General features: G+C 47.8%; 2 protein-coding genes across 5 annotated transcripts in view; both read right to left on the bottom strand.

Annotated features, from left to right (window-relative positions):
* The window catches only part of TAT (tyrosine aminotransferase), a 74,889-nt gene extending 58,455 nt beyond the window's left edge, over positions 1–16,434 (bottom strand). The window contains exon 1 of the mRNA XM_073308388.1: positions 16,365–16,434. The gene's annotated coding sequence lies outside the window, so the exon portion shown is untranslated. The remainder of the gene's footprint in view (positions 1–16,364) is intronic.
* Positions 1–25,486, bottom strand: part of PHLPP2 (PH domain and leucine rich repeat protein phosphatase 2) — a 143,093-nt gene that overhangs the window by 16,780 nt on the left and 100,827 nt on the right. For all 4 annotated transcript variants that reach the window (XR_012154557.1, XM_073308382.1, XM_073308384.1 and 1 more), the window contains 5 exons: positions 19,989–20,151; positions 19,025–19,155; positions 17,888–17,998; positions 17,042–17,236; positions 16,365–16,596 (listed from right to left, as the gene is read on the bottom strand). Coding sequence is in view for 3 of the 4 variants with exons in the window: in XM_073308382.1 (XP_073164483.1) it covers positions 16,365–16,596; positions 17,042–17,236; positions 17,888–17,998; positions 19,025–19,155; positions 19,989–20,151 (832 nt within the window). In the remaining variant the exon portion in view is untranslated. The remainder of the gene's footprint in view (positions 1–16,364; positions 16,597–17,041; positions 17,237–17,887; positions 17,999–19,024; positions 19,156–19,988; positions 20,152–25,486) is intronic.

The following is a 25,486-nucleotide window of genomic DNA, read 5'->3' as shown; positions in this document are numbered from 1 at the left end:
GACTGACGACATGGCTTACAGGGTTGACTTACAGGGAATTAAAATCAGCAAAGGGGGTGGCTTTACATCAAGGAGAAACAAAAGCAACTGTCACACAGAATGGACCCCTCAATGATTGAACTCAAAACCTGGGGTTTAGCAGGCCAATGCTCAACCCACTGAACTATCCCCCCCCCCGGTATTTCAGGCAGGACTGAATCTCCATTAACTTTTCAAGGTGCCCCTGACAGATCTCATAGAAATGATTGTCGACCGTTGATTTCACGGAGGGAGGGAGGGGGGAGCAAATGAATACAAAACAAATCTGGTCTATTTCTTGTTTTGATCCACTCCATCTATCTTTTACATCTTAGGCTGGCAGCAGACGGTGCAGCAGGACTGCTAGTCATCCTCATCTCCTGGTTGCTTGGCAGAAGACAACGCAATAGGACTGCCGGCAGGACTAAAGAGAATGACCTGGTTGAGTCACTCCTATTTATGTCCCTGTTCCCAATTCTGCCCAAGCGTTCCTGACCGACCTCACTGAGGTGGCCAAGAGCACCTAGAACATGATGATGATGGTTATCAGGCCTATTGCACCATCTGCTGCCACAAGGCAATGAGCTGTTGCTTTGTAGCAATGCAGTACCGCGTCTGCCAGCACCAAGGAGACGTACGGTGACAGTAACCTTAGCGGGCTCCATGCTTGCCGTGGTATGGCATCTGCACAGGTAACCCAGGAAAAAGGCACAAAACGATTGTCCGCCATTGTTTTCACAGAGGGCCTGATGACATGTACCCAGAACCACCCATGACAATGTTTTTGCCTCATTAGGCATTGGGATTTCAACCCAGAATTCCAATGGGCGGCGGAGACTGTGGGAACTGCGGGATAGCTACCCACAGTGCAATGCTCCGGAAGTCGATGCTAGCCTCGGTACTGTGGAAGAACTCCGCCGAGTTAATGCACTTAATGCACTTAGAGCATTTTGTGTGGGGACACACACAATGGACTATATAAAAATGATTTCTAAAAAACCGACTTCTATAAATTCAACCTAATTTCATAGTGTAGACATACCCTTAGCCTTAACTCTCTGTACTTCCTGAACCTGGGTTTTACCTGCTGTCACCAACCACACTTTTGTGGATTGTGCTTCTCTCTGAGGCAGTGAATACACTGCAAGTGTCTGTCCGTTACTGGAATGGAATCTTTGCCGCTAAGACACTTTTTGAAGCCTGAGAAGCCAAGCATATCCTTATCCTTGTCCAGGGGTCCCCCTGTGCCGGGGTTGGCGGGAGGCGAGATCTTATTGTTGTTTTCTTTTCTCTCTCTCGCTCTCTCTCTTTTTTTTTTTTTTTGGCACGGGCAACTAAAAAGCAAACAAATACTAAAAGAAAGGGGCTTCAAAGCAGCAAAAAAATTTGCAGAACTATCAGGAGTTAACGATCCATGAACAGACAGCGCTCAGCTCCCTCTCTAGCATAGGGTGGTTGAGAAAGAACTGAGGGAGAAATGCCCACACACACTGGCTAATCTCATGGCAGGCAGGAAGCGCGTGTGCACACACACACACCTACCGTGGCGCACCCATAGCGACACTACTCAAAGAACTACAACAATTACTGTACAGGTAGCTAACCATTTTTTCTCCTTTGAGTGATTGTGCACATATACAATCCACTGCAGGTGATTCATCCGAAGTTCCTCTACAGGTGGAGTGACTTCAGATCACGTGAACAGAGATTGTAACACAGGCTTGCCAAAGTTGGCATCATCACAAGAGGTTTGAGTGACGGTGTAATGTCCGGAAAAGGTATGTACAGACGACCATTTTGCTGCTTTGTAGGTATCTGCTATTGAGACATTGTTCAAAGGCTGATGAAGTGAACTGAGCCTTGGTTGAGTGAGCTGTTATTTTCGGTGGAGGAGAGACATTAGCAAGAGGATTAATGCAGTCAGAAATCCAATTTGAGATTTGCTGAGGTGACATTGATAGACCCTTAACACTCTCAGCGTAGGCTACAAAAAGCCTGGGAGAGGTTCTGAAGAACCTAGTTTGGTCCAGGCAGAATGCCAAAGCTCTAAGAATGTCCAAAGTACAAAGACTTGTCAGCTCTGGAAGAATGCAGTTTTGGGGGAAAACACCAGAAAATGAATAGTTTGGTTCAGCTGGAAAGATGACACTACTTTAAACATAAAGTTAGGGTATAGCCTAAGGGAAACCTTATCTTTATGGAATATTGTAGTCACACAGAAGCTCTTGAAGTTTTAAAACCCTCCTTGTGGAAGTGACTGCCACCAGAAATGCTGCCTTCATAGACAATAAGCAAGTGTGAGGTTGTACCCATCGGTTCATAGAATCATAGAATCATAGAATATCAGGGTTAGAAGGGACCCCTGAAGGTCATCTAGTCCAACCCCCTGCTCGAAGCAGGACCAATTCCCAGTTAAATCATCTCAGCCAGGGCTTTGTCAAGCCTGACCTTAAAAACCTCTAAGGAAGGAGATTCTACCACCTCCCTAGGTAACGCATTCCAGTGTTTCACCACCCTCTTAGTGAAAAAGTTTTTCCTAATATCCAACCTAAACCTCCCCCACTGCAACTTGAGACCATTACTCCTCGTTCTGTCATCTGCTACCATTGAGAACAGTCTAGAGCCATCCTCTTCGGAACCCCCTTTCAGGTAGTTGAAAGCAGCTATCAAATCCCCCCTCATTCTTCTCTTCTGCAGGCTAAACAATCCCAGCTCCCTCAGCCTCTCCTCATAACTCATGTGTTCCAGTCCCCTAATCATTTTTGTTGCCCTTCGCCGGACTCTCTCCAATTTATCCACATCCTTCTTGAAGTGTGGGGCCCAAAACTGGACACAGTACTCCAGATGAGGCCTCACCAATGTCGAATAGAGGGGAACGATCACGTCCCTAGATCTGCTAGCAATGCCCCTACTTATACATCCCAAAATGCCATTGGCCTTCTTGGCAACAAGGGCACACTGCTGACTCATATCCAGCTTCTCGTCCACTGTAACCCCTAGGTCCTTTTCCGCAGAACTGCTGCCTAGCCATTCTGTCCCTAGTCTGTAGCTGTGCATTGGGTTCTTCCGTCCTAAGTGCAGGACCCTGCACTTATCCTTATTGAAACTCATCAGATTTCTTTTGGCCCAATCCTCCAATTTGTCTAGGTCCTTCTGTATTCTATCCCTCCCCTCCAGCGTATCTACCACTCCTCCCAGTTTAGTATCATCCGCAAATTTGCTGAGAGTGCAATCCACACCATCCTCCAGATCGTTTATGAAGATATTGAACAAAACCGGCCCCAGGACCGACCCTTGGGGTACTCCACTTGATACCAGCTGCCAACTAGACATGGAGCCATTGATCACTACCCGTTGAGCCCGACAATCTAGCCAGCTTTCTACCCACCTTATAGTGCATTCATCCAGCCCATACTTCCTTAACTTGCTGACAAGAATACTGTGGGAGACCGTGTCAAAAGCTTTGCTAAAGTCAAGAAACAATACATCCACTGCTTTCCCTTCATCCACAGAACCAGTAATCTCATCATAAAAGGCGATTAGATTAGTCAGGCATGACCTTCCCTTGGTGAATCCATGCTGGCTGTTCCTGATCACTTTCTTCTCATGCAAGTGCTTCAGGATTGATTCTTTGAGGACCTGCTCCATGATTTTTCCAGGGACTGAGGTGAGGCTGACTGGCCTGTAGTTCCCAGGATCCTCCTTCTTCAAAGGGAGTCCTATTGAAAAGGAGTCCATGGGGTCCAACTCAGTGGGTGGAGAGTTGGTAGTAGGATCCTGGGTAGAGGTTTCCTGCACGGGGGAGGAGGAGACAACTTTCTCCTAAAGCATGAGCGTGATGGAGGCCTAGAATTTCTCAGAGCAGCCAAAGACCACTAAGGCCATGAAAGATACTGCACAGTGCGAGCCATCCATAGTGAGAGACATCCTGCTGAAGCCTGCTTATAAGAAACCTAGTCCTGGTCCTTAGATCCCGTAACCATGGCAGAAGACCTATAAGGTGATCTAAAAGATCTTAAAAGTGATACAGGTTCCTCCCTTTCAGAGTCTGAGGAATAAATATAGGTTTCTTCGGAATAGGGAGGAGCAGTGCCCGTTGTAGTTCAAGGTGGTCTGGGTATGGGAGAAACACTGCGATCCAACAAAACTGAGGGTCAAGGTGGTCGGAATGCAGATGAAGTGATAAGTGCCAGCATAACAGGCAGAGAAACAGTATTGTATTTGATGGAGCCAACAGTGCTAATGGCTCCGAAGTGCATTGGCTGAGTGGAGTGTCTCAACAGTGCTGATGACTAAAAGCTCCTGTCGTGCGGAGTGAGCCAGCAGTGCTGATGACTCCAAGTTTACTGGGGGCATAGTGTGCAATGGTGTTGAGAATATCGACAAAGCAATACTGGAGTTGCCTTTAAGCAGAGCCAGCTGCAGCAAAGGAGAGTCTGGTAGGGGAAGACAGAGACGATCCCTTTCCAGCAAGAACACCTGCAGACTAGATGGCAGGGCCGTCCCAAGGAGGGGGGCAGGACCCAGGTCCCGCCCCCACTCCACCCGTTCCCCCAAACTCCCACCCTGCCTCTTCCCACTACTGCCCTGCCCCCATCCCACCCCTTTCCCCAAACCCCCATCCCCGAGTGACGCTGGGAGCCGGCGAGGCGGAGCAGGCTGGGTTGCTCACTGCTGCCGGTGCCAGGCCCCCCACTAGCTCCCCAGGCCGCCCTGGACCTCATGTCCCAAAGCACAGGGCCCCCAAAAGCGTGGGGCCTGGGACGGTTGCCCCAGTCCATCCTATGGATGGGACAGCTCTGGCAACAGGTGAAGAGTGCATATATGGGTGTCCACAGAGCCAGCAGCACTGAGGTAGACTGGATCAGCTGGAAAGATGAAGGACCAAAGACACCAGCCTCAACAGTCCTGAAAGAGCCGGAGTCAATGGTGCTGCCTTGGACAGAGCTGGTGAGTTTCTAGATTTGTGATGTCTTGAACCAGTACTGGAGGACTTACTAGCAGTCTTTCTAGGAGAACTCCAAGACTTTGCCCGCTTGTCAGCATTGGCATGCTTGGAGTGCTTTGAAGAAGGTGAGGGTAAAGAGGTGTTTCTCACCAGACTTGTGCCTCGAATCAGGGACAGCTGGAAGGCACTCCTTGTGGATTCTGAACCCACTATCTCTCCCAGTCAGGGCTCTGTTTTGACACAGGACACATCACCTCTTTCATGAGGTGAACTTTGAGGCATAAATCCCTCTGTTTTTAGTCCTGGTGGGGAAGGATGTACAAGTAGGGCATTTGTCTCTCACATGGCCCTCACCAAGACAAATCAAGCAGCTCTTATCCTTGTCACAGATAGGCATAACACCCTTACATGTAGCACACTTCTTAAAACCTGGGGATTTTTGCATAATAAATTCTCCATGTAACTATTAAATGCTACCTAAACTAACTATATTACACAAAATACTACTACAACAATACACACTAAACGAGTTCTGAAACGCTGGCTAACTGAAGCAAATGCTATGGGGAGCACAACTTCTTGCCATGTGCAAAATGAAGGAACTGAGAGGGAGGGGGGCAGACCCACCCCTTTATACTTTTGTCTGAGAACACAAGGAGAGCAGAGGCCACCTAGGGGAACATCTATGTGCACAGTCGTTTGAAGGAGAACTAAAAGTTCATGTAGACAAGCCCTGAGATGTCTGCAAGACACCTGACTTGGTACCCCACAACATTTTGAAAAAACTAGAATACAAAATCAACATGGCATACATTAAATGAATTAAAAACTGGCGATAGGTCTCAAAACATAATTGTAAACAGGAAACCATAACTGAGCAGCTGTGTTTTAGTGGGGTTCTGCTGTGTTTGGCTCTTGGCCCTACTCTATTTGACATTTTTATCAATGACCTACAAGAAAAAGAAATCATTACTGATAAAAGTTTGCAGATGACACAAAGATTGGAGAGTCGTAAATAATGAAGAGGACAGGTCACTGATACAGAATAATCTAGATAGCTTCATAAAAGGGGTGCAAGCAAACAACATACATTTGGCCAGAAGCGAAGCATGGGGGCACACAGAGTCATATGCCCCCCAGATTTCTGCCAGGGTGGGGGTTAGGATGAGCACAGCTGAGGGTAGTATGCCTGGGAAAGGCATAGGCACCACGCACCTGCTGAATCCTGCTAGAAGGGTCCCAGAGCAGGGAAGAGAGATGGGGCTGGCAGTGCAGCTTCGCCAGAGGGGGCACAGGGAAGCCCATTGAGTCCCATAACTTCCTCATCCGCAACCACAGTTACCTGCTTGGCAGTAGGTGTCTGGAGGCCACTGGCCTGTGCTGCGCCCGTGGCAGGGAAGAAATGGAGGAAGTGGGGAAGGAGCTGTGAGGGGTGTGGAGACAAGGTGGTGCTGGCTTGGAGAGGGAGGCCTGGGGAGGGGAGTGGGAAAGGGAACAGAGATGACATGTGGGGTGGTCAAGTGCCCCACCCCCTTAAATTGTGGACCCCGCCACCATCAAGAGTTGCGTGTCGCCTCTGCATTTGGCCACACTTAAACACAGTCATACATCTACAAACACAGAATGCAGGCCATGCTGACAGGATGGGGATTCTATCCTGCAAAGCAGTAACTCTGAAAAAGATTTGGGGGTCATGGTAGATAATCAGCTGTACATGAGCTCCCCATGTGATGCTGTTTTCAAATGGGCTAATGCAATAATTAGATGTATAAACAGGGGAATATCAAGCAGGAGTAAGGAAATTGTATTACCTCAGCATTTGGCACACGTGCAACCATTGTTGGAATACTGTGTCCAGTTCTGCTGTCCACAGTTCAAGCAGGATGTTGATCAGTTGAAGAGGGTCAGAGAAGAGCCATGAGAATGATTAAAAAATGAGAAAATCTGTCTTATAGTGACAGACTCAAGGAGCGCAATCTGTTTAACTTAAAGAGAAGGTTAAGGGATGACTTGACCACACTCTATATGTTCCTATACAGAGAAGAAAATTTGATAACAGAGGGTTCTTCAGTCTAGGAGAGAAAATATAACAGTATTCAATGGTTGGAAGTTGAGCTAGACATATTTAGGCTGGAAATGAGGCTTATATTTATAGGCAAAGTGAGGTTACTTAACCATTGGAACAATTTATCTAGAATTGTGGTGGATTTTCCATCACTGGTAATTTTTAAATCAAGACTGGATGTTTTTCTAAGAAATATGCTTTAGTGCAAACAGGAAATAATTCGTATAGTCCCATGGCCTGAGTTATGCAGATCAGACTAGATGATTACAGTGGTCCCTTATACCACTCCTGCATTTTCACTCCATGCATCTGATGAAGTGGATTCTAACCTATGAAAGCTTATGCCCAAATAAATTAGTTAGTCTCTAATATGCCACAAGGACTCATTATTTTTGCTGATACAGACTAGCATGGCTACCACTCTGAAACCTTCTGGCTTTATAATCTATTAGTGTATACCTATCGGGTGGACGGTTTGTGGTCTACGGGAAGTGGGTCTCAGTCCCGCTCCTAGCAGACCATTATACATAGTGTGACAATGTCCTGCAATATCCTTAATACTTTATTGTATGAAGTTTACGTATTATTGTGGACTGGGACTGTACATCACCTCTCGCGCGGGGGGGAGGGAGGGAGAGATGTGATAGATGCAAGACCTGGGAGCTCAAAGACTATATTGAAATGTGCCAGATAAGTATGGACTTTTGGGACAGTAAGTGTTAAGTGACTTTTTTGTGGAATCCTTAGAGAGAAGTTAATGCAAATTCCCCAACTCTGGTTAGACAAAAACCCAGCTTTTTGAAGCTACGCCCTGAGAAGAAGGTCATTATCTGCTGACTACCTTTCATAGAAGGCCAAGATCAAAGCCCAGAGATGTATAAAGAAACAGCTGCCTTTGTTCTGGTTCCAGATCTAAAAGGGATGAATATGTAACCATGGGGGAAACCCACTGATGGGTTTTGAAGAACCGAAACCTACCAAGACCCTAAGTTAGAGTTGGGGTGACCTCTGGTTAGCATGTGTAAGTTCTTTTATTGTTTTAATACATTTTCTCTGTAATGGTTTTCTTTGAATAAATGGGCTTCCTTAGACAGAGCTGTGTGGTATCTTATAACCATGGACAATACACTGACCATAGCCCTTGGAAAGAAAGCAAAGCCCAGCTGATGACCTTTTTAGGGAGTCTGGCTTGCTGAGGATACCACAGTGTAAGGCAGGGAGCTGTAGAGCCTTAAAATCCCTGGTCAGGAGGGAGTGAGATGCAGATCTCCACACAAAAGAGATGATGGTTGGGAGCCAGAAGCATAAAATGGGTGCACTTGGTGGACCATAGAGGGAGAATACAAGTGCAGTTGCCCTGAAACTGTGACACATGGCACATAACCACAAGTGGCATTAACTGGCCCCTTGCTGGCAAGAAACATACTCCCTTCCTACAGGTGGTCTTGCCACATCATGGAGGAGTAAATGGTGGGGGAAAACCTTTATAGATTCTAAGGTCAGAGAGGACGACTCTGATCATCCAGTCTGACCAGCTGCTTAACACAGACCAGCACATTTCACCCAGTGATTCCTGCAACAAGTCAATAACTTTTGGTTGAGCTAGAGCATCTCTTTCAGAAAATTATCCAGTCTTGGTTTAAAGACTGCAGGTGATGGAGAATCCCCCACACCATTTGGTAAGTTGTTCCCATGGTTAAGTACCCTCACTGATAAAAACTTGCACCTCATTTCTAGACTGAATTTGTCTAGCTTCAGCTTCCACCCACTGGATTTTGTTACACCTTTTTCTGCTAAATTAATGAGACATCTACTATCACAAATCTCTTCCCCTTGTAGGTACTTATAGACAATGACTAAGTCACCTCTTAACCTTCTCTTAGATAAACTTCATAGATTGAGCTTCTTTAGTTTCTTGCTATAAGGCAAGTGTGCCAGACCTCAAATAATTTGTGTAGCTCTTTTCTAAGCCCTTTCCACTTGCCATCATATTTTTTTAAGTGTGGACAAGAGAACTGGACAAAGTATCCCATAACGGTATCATCAAACTTTTTGGAAAAGAAGGAACCTCTACAGGAAGAATGGGCTCCACCTAAACCAAAATGGACCTAGACTGTAAAATTAAATAGGTCACAGAGGAGTTTTTAAACTAAAGGCTGGGGAAAATCTGGCAGGTGCGGAAGTGCACATGGTTTGGACAGACATGTCCCTTAGGGGAGGATTTATTCAAGGGGATACTTTATATCATAGTAAAGAGGAGAGGATAGAAGTTGAGGAGAGGCTGGGGGAACTGGGATTATTTAGTCTGCAGAAAAGAAGAGTGAGGGGGGATTTGACAGCAGCCTTCAACTACCTGAACGGGGGTTGCAAGAGGATGGAGCTAGGCTGTTCTCAGTGGTGGCAGATGACAGAACAAGAAGCAATGGTCTCAAGGTGTAGTGGGGGAGGTCTAGCTTGGATATTAGGAAAAACTATTTCACTAGGAGGGTGGTGACGCACTGGAATGGGTTACCTAGGGAGGTGGTGGAATCCCCATCCTTAGAGGTTTTTAAGGCCCGGCTTGACAAAGCCCTGGCTGGGATGATTTAGTTGGGGTTGGTCCTACTTTGAGCAGGGGGTTGAACTAGATGACCTCCTGAGGTCTCTTCCAACCCTCATCTTTTATGATTCTATGATAAAGAACAGGTAGGAACAGAAAAGGAACAGTCAAAAGAAAAAGATTCTCATTTAATTACATCACATGAAGGCAGACTACTAAGTATTGACAAATTTTATAAGTGGTTGTACACAAATGCAAGAAGTCTAAATACTAAGATGGGTGAACTTGAATGCCTGTTATTAAATGAGAATATTGATATAATAGGTAAGGCTATGATTATGTCATGGAGGATACAGAAGTCATGGAATCTGTGGCTTTCATTGACCTCCGTGACATTTTCTGCCCTGGGGCTGGAGCTCGCAGCTAGCCCCAGCCTCGCAGCTCCCAGCCCCCAACCTGGTGGGGGGACACCACACACCTGCCCAGCTGTGGCAGGAAGGCAGTGGGACCCTGAGCAGCTGCCCAGCCGCAGCAGGAAGGCAGTGGGATCCAGCTAGCCCTGGAACCCACAAGGGAGAGGCAATTCTTGATTTAGTCCTAAGTGGCACACAGGATCTGGTCCAAGATAAGTAGGGGCATAGCTGTATAAGTAGGGGCATAGCGAGCAGATCGAGGGACGTGATCGTTCCCCTCTATTCGACATTGGTGAGGCCTCATCTGGAGTACTGTGTCCAGTTTTGGGCCCCACACTTCAAGAAGGATGTGGATAAATTGGAGAGAGTCCAGCGAAGGGCAACAAAAATGATTAGGGGACTGGAACACATGAGTTATGAGGAGAGGCTGAGGGAGCTGGGATTGTTTAGCCTGCAGAAGAGAAGAATGAGGGGGGATTTGATAGCTGCTTTCAACTACCTGAAAGGGGGTTCCAAAGAGGATGGCTCTAGACTGTTCTCAATGGTAGCAGATGACAGAACGAGGAGTAATGGTCTCAAGTTGCAGTGGGGGAGGTTTAGATTGGATATTAGGAAAAACTTTTTCACTAAGAGGGTGGTGAAACACTGGAATGCGTTACCTAGGGAGGTGGTAGAATCTCCTTCCTTAGAGGTTTTTAAGGTCAGGCTTGACAAAGCCCTGGCTGGGATGATTTAACTGGGAATTGGTCCTGCTTTGAGCAGGGGGTTGGACTAGATGACCTTCTGGGGTCCCTTCCAACCCTGATATTCTATGATTCTATGATTCTATTCTAAGAGGTGACTACAGCTGAATCAGTGGGTTCACACCTGAGCCATTCTTTTTAGGTGACAAATCTGATGAACTGCCCCATGTTGAGGAGATTTTGGAACAAACTGATAAATTAAACAGTACTAAGGCACCAGGACCAGATGGTATTCACCCAGGAGTTCTGAAGGAACTCAAATATGAAACTGCAGAACTAGGAGAAGGAGCAACTGAGGCTATCCACGAAGGAGTTGCTCATGCCGGGAAGATGCATGGCATGGAGCGCGATCCTGTGTTTGAGGCACCAATTCCAAAGAAGAATGGCAGCCATACAGACGAAGAGGGAGCAGGCCCTGCCCTGTTTGTTGATACATACGACTGTCGCCATGTTGTCGGAGAGCAGTTGGACATGGTGGGAGTGGAGAAATAGTAGAAGTGCACGGCAGGTTAGGTGGATGGCTTGGAGTTCAAGAACACTGATGTGCATTCTGGCTACCCTGGGTAACCAGAGGCCCTTGGCCATGTGGCCCTCCCCATATGCTCCCCATCCTGCCAGGAAGATAATGGTGGTCAGGGTAGTGCATGGCACCGGAGGTGTGAAAGGGATGCCCGTTAGGACAGGTTGCACCACCAAGTGAGGGAGACCAGGATGGAAGCGGGGGAAGAGAACCAGCTTGGAGAGAGGGTCCCTCTGTGTGTTGTAAGTCAACTGGAGCCAGAGTGGGAGGCAGTACATGTGAAGGCGTGTGAAGGGTGTCACCGTGGTGCAGGTCACCATGTAGCTAAAGAGCGAGAGGCAGTCGGATGCACGTGTGAGGTCAATGGCGAATGCGCGCAATGAGAGTGGTGAGGGCAGCGAAACGGTCTAACTGTAGAAAGGCATGGACCGCGACAGAGTTGAGATGCCCCTATGAAGATGAGGTTGTGAGTGGGAGTAAGTATTGATTTGTCTTCATTGATGCAGATGCTGAGCTTGTCCAGTTTGGATAGTGGCAAGGAGACGAGTGCAGGAGAGTGCAACGAGAAGCCAGACAGCGGGGTAGGGAGAGAGGGAATGTCCCAGGCGGCACATATATGCCGCTAGGATGACGAAGACCTTGGTAAAGACTTGGGGGGGCAGTAGCTATGGGAAGGGCTCTGAACTGGTAGTGTGAATTGCCTACCACGAAGTGGAGAAATTTACTGTGGGCAGGATGAATGTCGATATGAAAATAGGCATCCTTCATATCAAAAGCTGTGAACCAGGCTCCCCTGGGAAGACACAGAAGTATCAGGGGAAGAACTAGATAAGTTCATGGAGGATGGGTCCATCAATGGCTATTAGCCAGGATGGGCAGGGATGGTGTCCCTAACCGCTCTTTGCCAGAAGCTAGGAATGGGAGACAGGGAATGGATCATTTGATGATTATGTGTTCTGTTCATTCCCTCTGGGATACCTGGCATTGGCCACTGTCGGAAGACAGGAAACTGGGCTAGATGGACCTTTGGTCTGACCCAGTATGGCCATTCTTATGTGTCCCTCCGGAAGCGGAACTTGCAGATAAATCTGTTGAGTAAGCAGAGCTCCAGGACAGGGCTGTGTGACAGAGCTTCTTCTCCACCTCAAGGGTCCCGCGCTACCATTTAGCGGCGGGCTGGGGTATTCCTCTTTCCCTCAGAATTTTCCTCATGCCCCTGGGCTTGCTGTCCACACCCTGCCAGAGCAGTGTTCCCCTCTGGCCTCCTTGATGGGGGGAGGGGAAGAGGAGCCTCTCAGTTTCTGGTAGCCCCTGTGGGCGTGGTGGCAACAGACCAGACACTTGGTTCAGTCTCTCCCCTCTGGCAGAGTCTCTTCCCTCAGACCTCGGGGGCCCAGAAGGGCCGTCCGCCCCATTGGGCAGGGATTCTCCCACCCTTTGCCTCTGTACCTGCATGGTTTCTTTCCTGGTGCTTGTCAGTGTCTGCACCGCCCAGCTCTCCAGTAGCTCGCCTTCCTCCCACAGCTCCTATCGCACACCCCTATCTGGCTGGAGGGGAGGCTCGTAACAGGTTCTGGGCAGGCCCTTGATCGACCCCAGGTGTCCTAATTAACCTAGAGTAACCCCTGTTCAGCTACCAAGGGAAAACAGACCTGCTTATCCTGGGGCTAATATACCTGTCTCTCCTGTAGCGGTCTGGTCTGACCCAGTTACAGCAGATACCACCCCCTTTCTTCGGTATGAGGAAACAGGCGGAGTAAAAGCCATGGCCACGATAGCATTGTGGTACTTGCTCTGTGGCGCCCTTGTGGAGGAGGGCGTCCACTTCCTGTTGGAGGGGGTGGTATGGGGAGGGGTCCAAAGGATGACCATGGGGAGGGTGGCGAGGAGGGAAAGAAAGTACTTTATTAGGTAGCTGTGGCGAATGACATCAAGCACCCATTGGTTGGTAGTAATCTTACCCCAGCTGCAGGCGAATAGGGCAAGTCGGTCGCCAAAGATGATGTGGAGTATAACCAGCGGAATGGAGGAAGGTTCGTGGTTCTCTGCGAAGGAGTCAAAAGTTGTGTCTGGGGGTACAGTGGGTGAACATGGAGGCAGCCGAGTTAGAGGCAAAAGATTGTTGCAGGCATTGAGAGCATGGACAGCGATGGGGTAGTTCAGACTGGCACTGTGGATAAGGCTGGTAAGTTTGTTGGGGGCAGGGGCAGGAGGACCAGTTTTGTCAACGAGTTGGGGCCAGGGTATAGAGGCCCAGGGACTGGAGGGTGGCTCGGGAGTCTTTCAGGGAGTGAAGGGACTCATCCCTCCTGTTGCTGAAAAGTCTGTTATTACGGAAGGGGAGATCTTCAACAGTTGTCCGGACCTCCTTCTGGGGGCTGCAATTTAGCCATGAGTCACGGTGGAGCACCATCACAGAGGCCAGCGATCCGGGAGGTGGTATCTGCAGTGTTCACTGCAGCCTGAAGTGCGACTTTGGTGACCAACATGCCCTCGTCTATGAGTGACTGAAAGTCCTGTTGCTTGTCTGGGGGAAGAAGGTCCCTGAATTGTGCCAGTTTGGCATAGGAGCGGGAGTCATATTTGGCCAGAATGGCTTGGTAACTGGCTATACAAAATTGGAGGCCCGCAGAGGAGTAAACCTTACGCTCGACAAGGCCAAGCTTTTTGCCTGCCTAGTCAGGGAAGGAGGGGGAGTGGAGCAAAGGTGTTGTTGGTGGGCACGCTCCGTAGCTGCCTGGAATACCAGGGAATTTGGAGCGGGGTGCTGGAAAAGGAAGTCCATACCCTTGGCCGGCATGAAATAGTGGCATTCAGCTCACATTAGAATAGACACACAGGAAGCTGGTGTGTGCCCGACTGTTTGTGCAGGTTGAAGGATGGCATTAGGGCCGTACGAGTGGGGCTTGGAGGCTGCAGAATATCCATGAACTGGTCTTGAGGATCCTGCATGTCCTCCACAGGAAGTTTGAGGGCAGTGGCCATACGATGAAGGCGGGCTTGATACTGAGCATGATCATCTGAAGGTGAGAGACAGAGGTGTGGGCACATCATCAGGAAAGGAGGCAGTGCCGATGGAGACTGGCGGGGCCAACTGTTTCAGCAGTGCCAGCGGTGCAAGTGGATCTGGTGGAGCAGGGGCATCCGAAGGGGAGTCATAGAATCATAGAATCATAGAATATCAGGGTTGGAAGGGACCTCAGGAGGTCATCTAGTCCAACCCCCTGCTTGAAGCAGGACCAATCCCCAATTTTTGCCCCAGATCCCTAAATGGCCCCCTCAAGGATTGAACTCACAACCCTGGGTTTAGCAGGCCAATGCTCAAACCACTGAGCTATCCCACGGGCGGTGGTAGCAGATGGAGACTGGCGGCAGTGCATTCAGTGCGCTATGGGTCCCAAGCTGCTCAACAGTGCCAAGCATAAGGGTCGCTTGGAACTGGTGGTCCCTTCTGGGTAGGTGAACTACGGATCGGCAAAGTGTCCGAGACCATCAGAGCAGTGGGAAGCAATGGAGGGCGGTTCATCAATAAGAGAGGCTCCTCAAGTAGGAATGGAGGACCGTGGGTGGTCGGCAGTGCGGCGGAGAGCCAGCAAATGGCAGCATCAGCTCAGTCGTAGGAGTCAAGGGAGACAGGCATCCTGGGGTGCATGGGACCAGGCAGGAGATACCAGATGGTCCCAGCAGACTGGTTGTCCGTGGAGGCAAAGGCTGCAGGGCTGGTACTGGGGCCGAGGTCATCATTGCTGGAGCACGGTGTTGGGATCTATGCTCAGAATGAGACGTCTTCGCAGGGGGAGCCTCATCTTTGGTGTGAGATGTCTCACCTGACCTGCCACGGCTTGGGGAGGAAATGCTGTGCTCGTGCCCATGCTGTGCTTTTTCCCTGGATGTGGCAGTGACGCTGGTGCCCGGCAGGACGGGCTGGAAGTAGGGCTGGCCGCTGGCGCAGAGCGGCCATCCAACAGATACACTGGTGCTGGTTTCTGTGGCGCACGAGGGCACATAGTCTCCTCCATCAGGAATTTATGGAGGCAAATCTCTGAAGCTTCCTGAGTTTGGGGTGGGAAGGAGAAGCAGATAAAGCAGCGTGCAGTGATGTGAGCTTTGTCAAGACAGTATAGGTATCGTTCATGTTCTTTGCTCACCGAGAATGGGCGAGGGAAGGAAGCACAGTACTCAAACCCTGCTTGTCTGGGCATAGTGCCCTGGCTGGGAAGAGAGTCCCACCAAGGGGAAAGTCTTGGATTTTTATTCCTAACTAACAACTGACTACTAACAACTAAGGGACACGAAAAACGAGGATGGACAATTACTCTATGAATAACTATATACCGCAAGAACTAGAGAACTCGAAACAAGCTTACGATCACCGAGGAATGGGCGTTCCGACTCTGGCCATGCGGCAGTAAGAGAGCACTGGAGCGGCATCGATCCGCACAGCTTCTTAAAGCCTTGGATACACCACGCGGTTGACACACATTCGGGTTGACAAACACTACTATGAACAGTTCCAGCTCCAGCACATGGCACGCATATGCACCCGCGATTGGAATCCACATAGGGACCATCACTCAAAGAAGAATAGATGTTTCAGAATAAGATGCGACCCCTCCTCCCACACACACATAATATAGTCAGTCAGAGCCCTGCTGCACTAGATTCAAATCATCCTAACTTTTAGCCCAGAAAATGACCATTTTAAAATCTATCCCCATCCATGTGGCCCCATGCTAGAGGGAGTGAAGAGCTGAAACAGCTCATTTGTTTCACTAAGTGAATGACCCTTTGATTAGGTCAGGATCTTCACCATGAGCCTCAGGGAGACAACGCACATCAGCTGGCGTTGGGGTTTTAGATATGCTGGCTTCCAATACCTATCCCTCACCCTCCCAGATATGCCCAGCTGTCTGTTCAGCATGGCATTTCAAGACTGCTCAATGCTAAATGTCCCACCAGCAGCAGGAACAGAGCTGGGAAGGAGCAGAGACAAAAGAGATTCAAATATTTATCTCTGTAGACTCTGCTGTGATGTCCTCTGCAGCATGTTAGAGCCTGGTGCTGTTATTAAACCCATATTACAGAATGAAAGCTGAGCTGCAGAAAGGCAGAACTGACCTCTGTTATGATGGCTTTTTGCTCCTTGACTCTCCTGGCCTCCTCAGGATATTGTTCCAGGCTGAAGACTTTGGAAAGGGGCAGGGGTTTTCCACTGCGGCACAGAATGGCTTGGCATGTGCCCACATTGGCCAATGTCAGAGTGAAGCTGCCAGCCAGGTCAGTAGCATCATGTCGAATATAGCAAAGGACAGCAGAGGAGCCCAGCTTCTGGCCAGCCATCCCCAGCTTCCTATTGGAAAGAAGAGACAGTATGAAAAGAATAAAGCTTCCAATGACAGGTACTTAACAAATGGGCCTGTGTCTCTCCTTCATACACAGAGTGCTAAGTATCAGAGTGATATATATATCCATGACCCGAAGCCCTACCCATTGGGAGAGATGCAGCTGAACACCCTGCAGAGATCATCCACACTCGATCCTGTATCAACAAGTGAGATTCCCTCTCTCCCATCGATGCAAGAAGGCCCCCTCTCCCTCAACAAACCAGCCACCCACTTGAGCCTCCTCTCCACATTTCTCACCCATTTATCAAACTGCAGGAACAAACAAATCCTTGCTCACAGGTGCAGCCTCCCTACCCTGCACTGGGAGAGGATCTCTCCTGTGCCCTTCTCACATCTCCATGCATCGGTCTGACCAGTTTCAACAAGTGCCCCCAGCACCTGCTGGCCTACCTGTGGGAGACCAGGAAGGTGTTAGACATGAACACAGAGTCTATGTTCGACTGCTGCACCTCCTCCAGTAGCACGTCTGCCATAGTGCATTGCAGGAGGCGGGGCAGCTCCTCATTCCTGTCACCGTCAAACATGCCGTACACAGCTTCCACGCTGTCTGCAAAGCTCCCCAGAGCCAGGGCCGACACACAGAGCCTATAGGGGGAGGGTAAAAGCAGCTTGAATCTATATGAGGTACTTATATGGCCTCATTACCATAGTATCTGAGTGATTCACAATCTCCAAACTATTTCTCCTCACATGCCCCTGTGAAGTAGGGCAGTGCTATTATCTCATTGTACATATTGGGAACTGAGGCAAAGAGAGGCTAAGTGACCTGCCCAAGGTCACATACAAAATGTGCAATGGAGCTGGGACATAAATTCAGGTTTCTCAAGTCCAAGGCTAGTGTCCAGACCAATGGGGCCATACTTCCTTGCCAGCATAGGGGGAACATGCAGAGTCTGCATGGGGAGTACAGAGGTAGTTCTACCTAGTGGTTTCTGTGTGCACACACACACACACATGGGGAGAGAAAAGGCAGCTCTACCCAGGGATGGGGGGCAGAGGCCCTCAGTGTCCCAGAGCATGTGGACTTTAGTCAAGGAAGGGAGTGGGGAAGGGAGGTCCCAGTTGCCAGGAGAAGGCAAATGATCCAGGAAGCCACAGAAGGCTGGCTAGCTCCCGAGGACACCAGGGTTTGATTGGCTGGATGGTCATTCAGCAGTGTATGCTGCCCCTCGCCCCAGAACAGAATGGGTGTCTCAGGATCCATGTGTGAGCCTCACATCAGGCAATAATACTCACTTATTCCTCTGGCCAGCCATCTCGGCTAACCCATGATTCCACAGCGTAGAGGAGAGTACTGAGTCTGCTGTGAGGGAGGGCTTGGCATCAATCTTCAGGGTGGCAATGTGACTGCAGAGAGAGCACCACAAAGGTCATTCTGCTCCCACAGACTGCACAACAGCCTGGGGCATCTCCATATAAGCATTAGGGGTAAAGGCCAGTTCACCCTACCAATCTAGAGTTCCTAAAAAGCAGCCCCTTGGAAGAAGCTGAGCCCAGGAAAGGAGATTAAGGACGAAGCCTTCCATGGGCTGTTGTTATGTATCTACAAGGTGCCAACCAAGAGATTCTTTGCCTAACAGTTCTATGCTGATGTAGAGCCAGCATCTGCACTTTGACTGCTGCAAGACAAACAGCATTAGTCAGTCATGGATGAATGACTGTGGGAAGGGGATGTTAAGGACTTTTGCTGTGCTCAGTGACCCAGTCAACACATTACTTCCACCTCTGGTACATGCTTCACAGATAAAAATGTACACCTTATTTCCAGTCTGAATTTGTCCAGCCTCAACTTTCAACCATTGGATCTTGTTATATATTTGTCTACTAGACTGAAGAGCTCATTATCAAATTTGTGTTCCTCATATAGGTACTTTGAGACTGATCAAATCACCCTTAACCTTCTCTTTGTTAAGCTAAATAGATTGAGCTCCCTGAGTCTATCTCTATAAGGTATGTTATCTAATCCGTTAATCATCTCATGGCTCTTCTCCGAACCCTCTCTAATTTATCGACATCCTTCTTCAGTTGTGGAGACCAGAACTGGACACTATTGCTGAAGAAACAACCTCTCTACTCCTACTTGAGGTTCCTGTTTATAGATCCAAGGATTGCATTAGCCCTTTTTGGCCACAGAATTGCATTGGGAGCTCATGTTCAGCTGCTTATCCACCATGATCCTTCAAGTCTTTTTCAGAGTCATGGCTTCCCAGGATAGAGTTCCTCATCTTGCATGGATGGCATGCATTCTGTGTTCCTAGACGTATGACTTTACATTTGTCTGTATTAAAATGCATCTTGTGAGCTTGTGCCCAGCTTGATAAGCCCTTCCCAGAGAGCTTCTTGCTTCATTGGCCTGGCAGCCCCACAACTCACCTGAAGATGTCCAGGGTCTTGTGTTCTAGCACCAGGTTTGTGTTTCCAGTCAGGTCCAGCTCCTGCAAGGTAGCTGGCAGCACCTCAGGGATCACGATTTCTGTTAGTTCATTGCAGCTCAAGTCTACAAACTGCAGAATAGAGAAAGCATAACAGAGAGGGATCCCTTCCCTGCAACCCCCCAAAGGCTTCATCACTACATATGTCTGCTCACCCCCACCTTCCAGTGTCCCATCGCTACATTGCCCACCCCATTTTGGATCTCTCTCCAACCCCCAGAGGCCCTGCTGCTATATCCTCAACTCCATATTATAAGGGGAGTGTAATATCTTCAGGAGGATAGCTTCTCTCAGTTCTGGGTCACAGATCACTAGTTCTTCGCCTTATCTGCTTCTAAGTCTCTTTTCCACTGGTAGGTCAGGCCTGTCAGTTCCATTTTCATGACATATTTCTGGGAGCTAATTGGCAGTGGGGTGGGGAATGTAGTGATGGAACCCACCACCAAGTGCAGATCAGTAATGGGATTGAGTTGGGAATATAGTGACAGGGCTCTTAGGAGTTTGGGGGAGATCCTAAATGGGGCAGGGAATGCAGTGACAGGGCCCCACGGGGATGGTGATCAGAGGTGGTGGGAAGTGTAGTGATTGGGCCCCATACAGATATGTGCAGAATACTCTCAGCTGGACTTGGGTGTTCAGTTCTGCTCCTGCTGTCTCATAAATTATATAAATAGAGGGGTTTCAGAGATGGACAATGAATCTGAAGGAGGGAATGAAAAGTCTGTGACTGTTTAATTTAGAGAGGAAACAAACAAGAAGGAACAGAATAGATACAGGATGCACATATTATACCCTCTATGGGACCTGCATCTCTAACGCTGGAGCCTGCAGTTCCTCTCCCAGGAATTCCATAGTTATCCCTCCACCCCAGCTATTTCCTGAAGCCTTTCACCCTTCAGGGATACCTGAATACAAGGTAGGTGCAGGATCTCTGGGAAGATACTGATCTCATTTGAGTGTGCAATAAGTGTGTGCAGCTGCTTGCAGTTTGCGATCGTTGTAGGAATCGTCTTCAGCTTGTTGCCACTCAGGTTCAGCTCTTCTAGCTGCTCCAGTTTGCTCAGTTTGCTGAAGGGAAAACCCAAAGTAGCACATCTCATGAGCCAGAACCTGCCACCATCAGAATTCATAGGCACAGGACCCAAAGCGTTAATCTGCTCCCTGGGCAGGAGAATCTAGGGAAGCAGCCGAAGGAAAGGTTCAGCTGCTTACTAGCTGTGTTTCTGATTTACGGATAGGAGACAGCCAGCAATTCCAAGGAAACATGGTAGTGAGAACAGGGACCGTAAGGCCAGGATTTGCCCAGTGGTCTGATTTCTTTGCTCCTGGCTCCTACATGCATGAAAGCAGAAGAGAAACTCATCATAGGCAACTCTGCAGAACCAGTGAACTTGTACCCATGAGTTTCAAAGGAATTGACTAAGAAGCTATGTGGGTCACTGAGTGTAGATATTTAACAAATCTTGGAATGCTGGGGAAGTCCCAGATGACTGGAAACAAGCTAATGTTGTATTTAATAAGGATAAATGACATGACCCATGAAACAATAGGTTGATTAGCTTGACACTGACCCTAGGCAAAATCATGGAAAAGCCAATATAGGATGCAATCAATAAAGAATTAAATGATAGTAGCATAATTAATGCCAATCAACATGGTTTTATGGAAATAGGTCTTGTCAAACAAACTAGATACAGTTTTTTGATGAGATTACAAGTTTGGATAACATAGATAAATGTGTTAACATAATATACTTAGACTTTTCTAAGACATTGTATATACAACATTCTGATTAACAAATTAACAGATTAAATGCATTAAAAAATGGCTAACTGATAAATCACCAAAAATAAATCTAAATGGGGAATCATCATCCAATAGGAGCTTTTTTAGTTGGGTCCTGCAGGGTCTGTTGATGGCCCAATGCTATTCAATACTGTTATCAATGATCTGGAAGAAAATAAAGACTCGCTTATAGTAGCGTTTGCAGATGATACAAAATTGGTGGATTAGTAAACAGTAATAAGGATGAGTCAGTTCTAGAGATCAACCTGGATCACTTGGTACACTGGGCTTATTGAAGTGCATGTTGTTCAAATACAACCAAATGCAAGGTCATACACCAATAAAGAACACAAGTCACACTTACAGGATGGGGATCTGTTTTCTGGAAAGTATTGACTCTAAAAAGGATTTAAGGGTCACGGTAAATAACCACCTGAGCAGGAGATGCCAATTCCAATGCTATGGTTGAAAGGGGCAACTTGATCCTTGGCTGTATAAGCTGGGAATATCAAGAAGAAATAGGGAGGTGGTATCCCCTCTGCTTACAGCATTACTGAGACCATTATTGGGATAGTGTGTCCAATTCTGATGTTCACACTTCAAAAAGTTTTGGTAAGTAGTGAGGACCTCATAGAAGAAATGGTTGTAGGGGATAGTTTTGGCTCAAGTGATCATGAGCTAATTCAGTTCAAACTGAACGGAAGGATTAACAAAAATAAATCTGCAACTAGGGTTTTTGGTTTCAAAAGGGCTGACTTTCAAAAATTAAGGAAATTAGTTAGGGAAGTGGATTGGACTGAAGAATTTATAGATCTAAAGGTAGAGGAGGCCTGGGATTATTTTAAATCAAAGCTGAAGAAGCTATCGGAAGCCTGTATCCCAAGAAAGGGGAAAAAATTCATAGGCAGGAGTTGTAGACCAATCTGGATGAGCAAGCATCTCAGAGAGGTGATTAAGAAAAAGCAGAAAGCATACAGGGAGTGGAAGAAGGGAGGGATCAGCAAGGAAAGCTACCTTATTGAGGTCAGAACATGTAGGGATAATGTCAGACAGGCTAAAAGTCAAGTAGAGTTGGACCTTGCAAAGGGAATTAAAACCAATAGTAAAAGGTTCTATAGCCATATAAATAAGAAGAAAACAAAGAAAGAAGAAGTGGGACCACTAAACACTGAGGATGGAGTGGAGGTCAAGAATAATCTAGGCATGGCCCCATATCTAAACAAATACTTTGCCTCAGTCTTTAATAAGACTAAAGAGGATCTTAGGGATAATGGTAGCATGACAAATGGGAATGAGGATATGGAGGTAGACATTACCATATTTGAGGTAGAAGTGAAACTCAAGCACCTTAATGGGACTAAATCAGGGGGCCCAGATAATCTTCATCCAAGAATATTAAAGGAATTGGCACATGAAATTGCAAGCCCATTAGCAAGAATTTTTAATGAATCTGTAAACTCAGGGGTTGTACCGTATGATTGGAGAATTGCTAACATAGTTCCTATTTTTAAGAAAGGGAAAAAAGGTGATTCGGGTAATTATAGGCCTGTTAGTTTGACATCTGTAGTATGCAAGGTCTTGGAAAAAATTTTGAAGGAGAAGGTAGTTAAGGACATTGAAGTCAATGGTAAATGGGACAAAATACAACATGGTTTTACAAAAGGCAGATCGTGCCAAACCAACCTGATCTCCTTCTTTGAGAAAGTAGCAGATTTTTTAGACAAAGGAAACGTAGTGGATCTAATTTACCTAGATTTTAGTAAGGCATTTGATACCGTGCCACATGGGGAATTATTAGTTAAATTGGATAAGATGGGGATCAATAGGAAAATTGAAACGTGGATAAGGAATAGGTTAAAGGGGAGACTACAATGGGTCCTACTGAAAGGCTGAACTGTCAGGCTGGCGGGAGGTTACCAGTGGAATTCCTCAAGGATCGGTTTTATGTAATCTTTTTATTACTGACCTCGGCACAAAAAGTGGGAGTGTGCTAATAAAGTTTGCGGATGATACAAAGCTGGGAGGTATTGCCAATTTAGAGAAGGACAGGGATATCCTACAGGAGGATCTGGATGACCTTGTAAACTGGAGAAATACAAGGATGACCTTGTAAACTGGAGAAGTGTAAGGTCATGCATTTAGGGATTAATAACAAGAATTTTAGTTATAAGCTACGGACGCATCAATTAGAAGTAACGGAAGAGGAAAAGGACCTTGGAGTATTGGTTGATCATAGGATGACTATGAGCCGCCAATGTGATATGGCTGTGTAAAAAGCTAATGAGGTCTTGGGATCCATTAGGAGAGGTATTTCCAGTAGGGATAAGGAGGTTTTAGTACCATTATACAAGGCACTGGTGAGACCTCACCTGGAATACTGTGTGCAGTTCTGGTCTCCCATGTTTAAGAAGGATTAATTCAAACTGGAACAGGTACAGAGAAGGGCTACTAGGATGATCCAAGGAATGGAAAACTTGTCTTATGAAAGGAGACTCAAGCAGCTTGGCTTGTTTAGCCTAACCAAAAGAAGGTTGAAGGGAGATATGATTGCTCTCTATAAATATATCAGAGGGATAAATACTGGAGAGGGAGAGGAATTATTTAAGCTCGGTACCAATGTGGACACAAGAACAAATGGATATAAACTGGCCACCAGGAAATTTAGACTAGAAATTAGACAAAGGTTTCTAACCATCAGAGGAGTGAAGTTTTGGAATAGCCTTCCAAGGGAAGCAGTGGGGGCAAAAGATCTATCTGGCTTTAAGATTAAACTCAATAAGTTTATGGAGGAGATGGTATGATGGGATAACATGGTTTTGGTAATTAAATATTCATGGTAAATAGGCCCAATGGCCTGTGATGGGATATTAGATGGGGTGGGATCCGAGTTACCCAGGAAAGAATTTTCTGTAGTATCTGGCTGATGAATCTTGCCCATATGCTCAGGGTTTAGCTGATCACCATATTTGGGGTCGGGAAGGAATTTTCCTCCAGGGCAGATTGGAAGAGGCCCTGGAGGTTTTTCGCCTTCCTCTGTAGCATGGGGCACGGGTCACTTGCTGGAGGATTCTCTGCTTCTTGAAGTCTTTAAAGTACGATTTGAGGACTTCAATAGCACAGATATAGGTGTGAGGTTTTTTGCAGGAGTGGTGGGTGAAATTCTATGTCCTGCGTTGTGCAGGAGGTCAGACTAGATGATCATAATGGTCCCTTCTGACCAAAATATCTATGAAAAAAAGGATATTAAAAAACTGGAAAGGGTTCAGAGAAGAGCCAACCAAATGATCTGAGGTCAATCTATTTAGTTTATTGAAAAAACAGTTACTTACTTTCTTGTAACTGTTGTTCTTCGAGATGTGTTGTTCACGTCCATTCCACATTAGGTGTGCGTGCGCCGCGTGCACGAGTGTCAGAAACTTTTTCCCTTGGCGGCTCCCATCAGGCCGGCGGGGCCCCCCGAGAGGCGCCACTGCGCCGTGCATATATACCCCTGCCGGCCCGACCCCCTCCAGTTCCTTCTTACCGGCGACTCCGACAGAGGGGTAGAAGGGTGGGTGGAGGAATGGATGTGAACAACACATCTCGAAGAACAACAGTTACGAGAAAGTGAGTAACCGTTTTTTCTTCTTCAAGTGCTTGTTCACGTCCATTCCACATTAGGTGAATTACAGGCTTACCTCTGGAGGACGGTAGAAGTCATGGAACAACTGCTCGGAGGACCGCTCTGCCAACCGCTGCGTCCTCTCTGGCCTGCTGGTTGACCGCATAGTGGGTCGTGAAGGTGTGCACTGAGGACCAGGTGGCTGCTCTGCAGATCTCCTGAATCGGGACCTGTGCCAGGAACGCCGTGGAAGTTGCCCGCGCCCTGGTTGAGTGGGCCATGACCGCCAGGGCCGGAACACCTGAGAGCTCATAGCATGCCCGGATGCAGCTTGTAATCCAAGACGAAATCTGCTGCGCTGACACAGGGAGGCCTTTAATTTTCTTGACTACAGCCACAAACAGCTGCGCAGATTTGCTAAAGGGCTTGGTGCGCTCCAAATAGAACGCCAGCACTCGAAGCACATCCAGGGTGTGCAAGCTGCGGTGACTCGGGTCCGTATGGGGTTTCGGGAAGAACACCAGCAGACAGATGTCCTGGCCCAAATGGAATTGGGAGACCACCTTAGGGAGGAACTTGGGGTGCGGTCGGAGCTGCACCTTGTCCTTGTGAAACACTGTATATGGTGGCTCAGAGGTGAGGGCCCTCAGTTCGGACACCCTTCTGGCTGAGGTAATGGCAACCAGAAACGTCACCTTCCAGGAAAGGTGGAGGAGAGAACAGGAAGTGAGGGGCTCGAAAGGGGGTCCCATGAGTTTAGAGAGGACCAGGTTAAGGTTCCATGGAGGGACTGGGGGGCGTGAGTACGGAAACACCCTCTCCAAACCTTTAAGGAACCGTCCCACCATTGGGTGGGAAAACACCGAGCCCCCCAAGAACCCCGGATGGAAGGCGGAGATGGCTGCCAGATGTACTCTGAGTGAGGACGGGGCTAGCCCTTGCTGCTTGAGGTGCAGGAGGTACTCCAGGATGGCCTGCACCAGGGCCTGGCACAGCCACACCTGTTGGGGTTCACAC

The sequence above is a fragment of the Lepidochelys kempii genome, chromosome 12 (genome assembly GCF_965140265.1).
Source record: "Lepidochelys kempii isolate rLepKem1 chromosome 12, rLepKem1.hap2, whole genome shotgun sequence".
In the NCBI taxonomy this organism is placed as follows: Eukaryota; Metazoa; Chordata; order Testudines; family Cheloniidae; genus Lepidochelys; species Lepidochelys kempii.
This window is presented reverse-complemented; position numbering and strand designations above follow the sequence as displayed.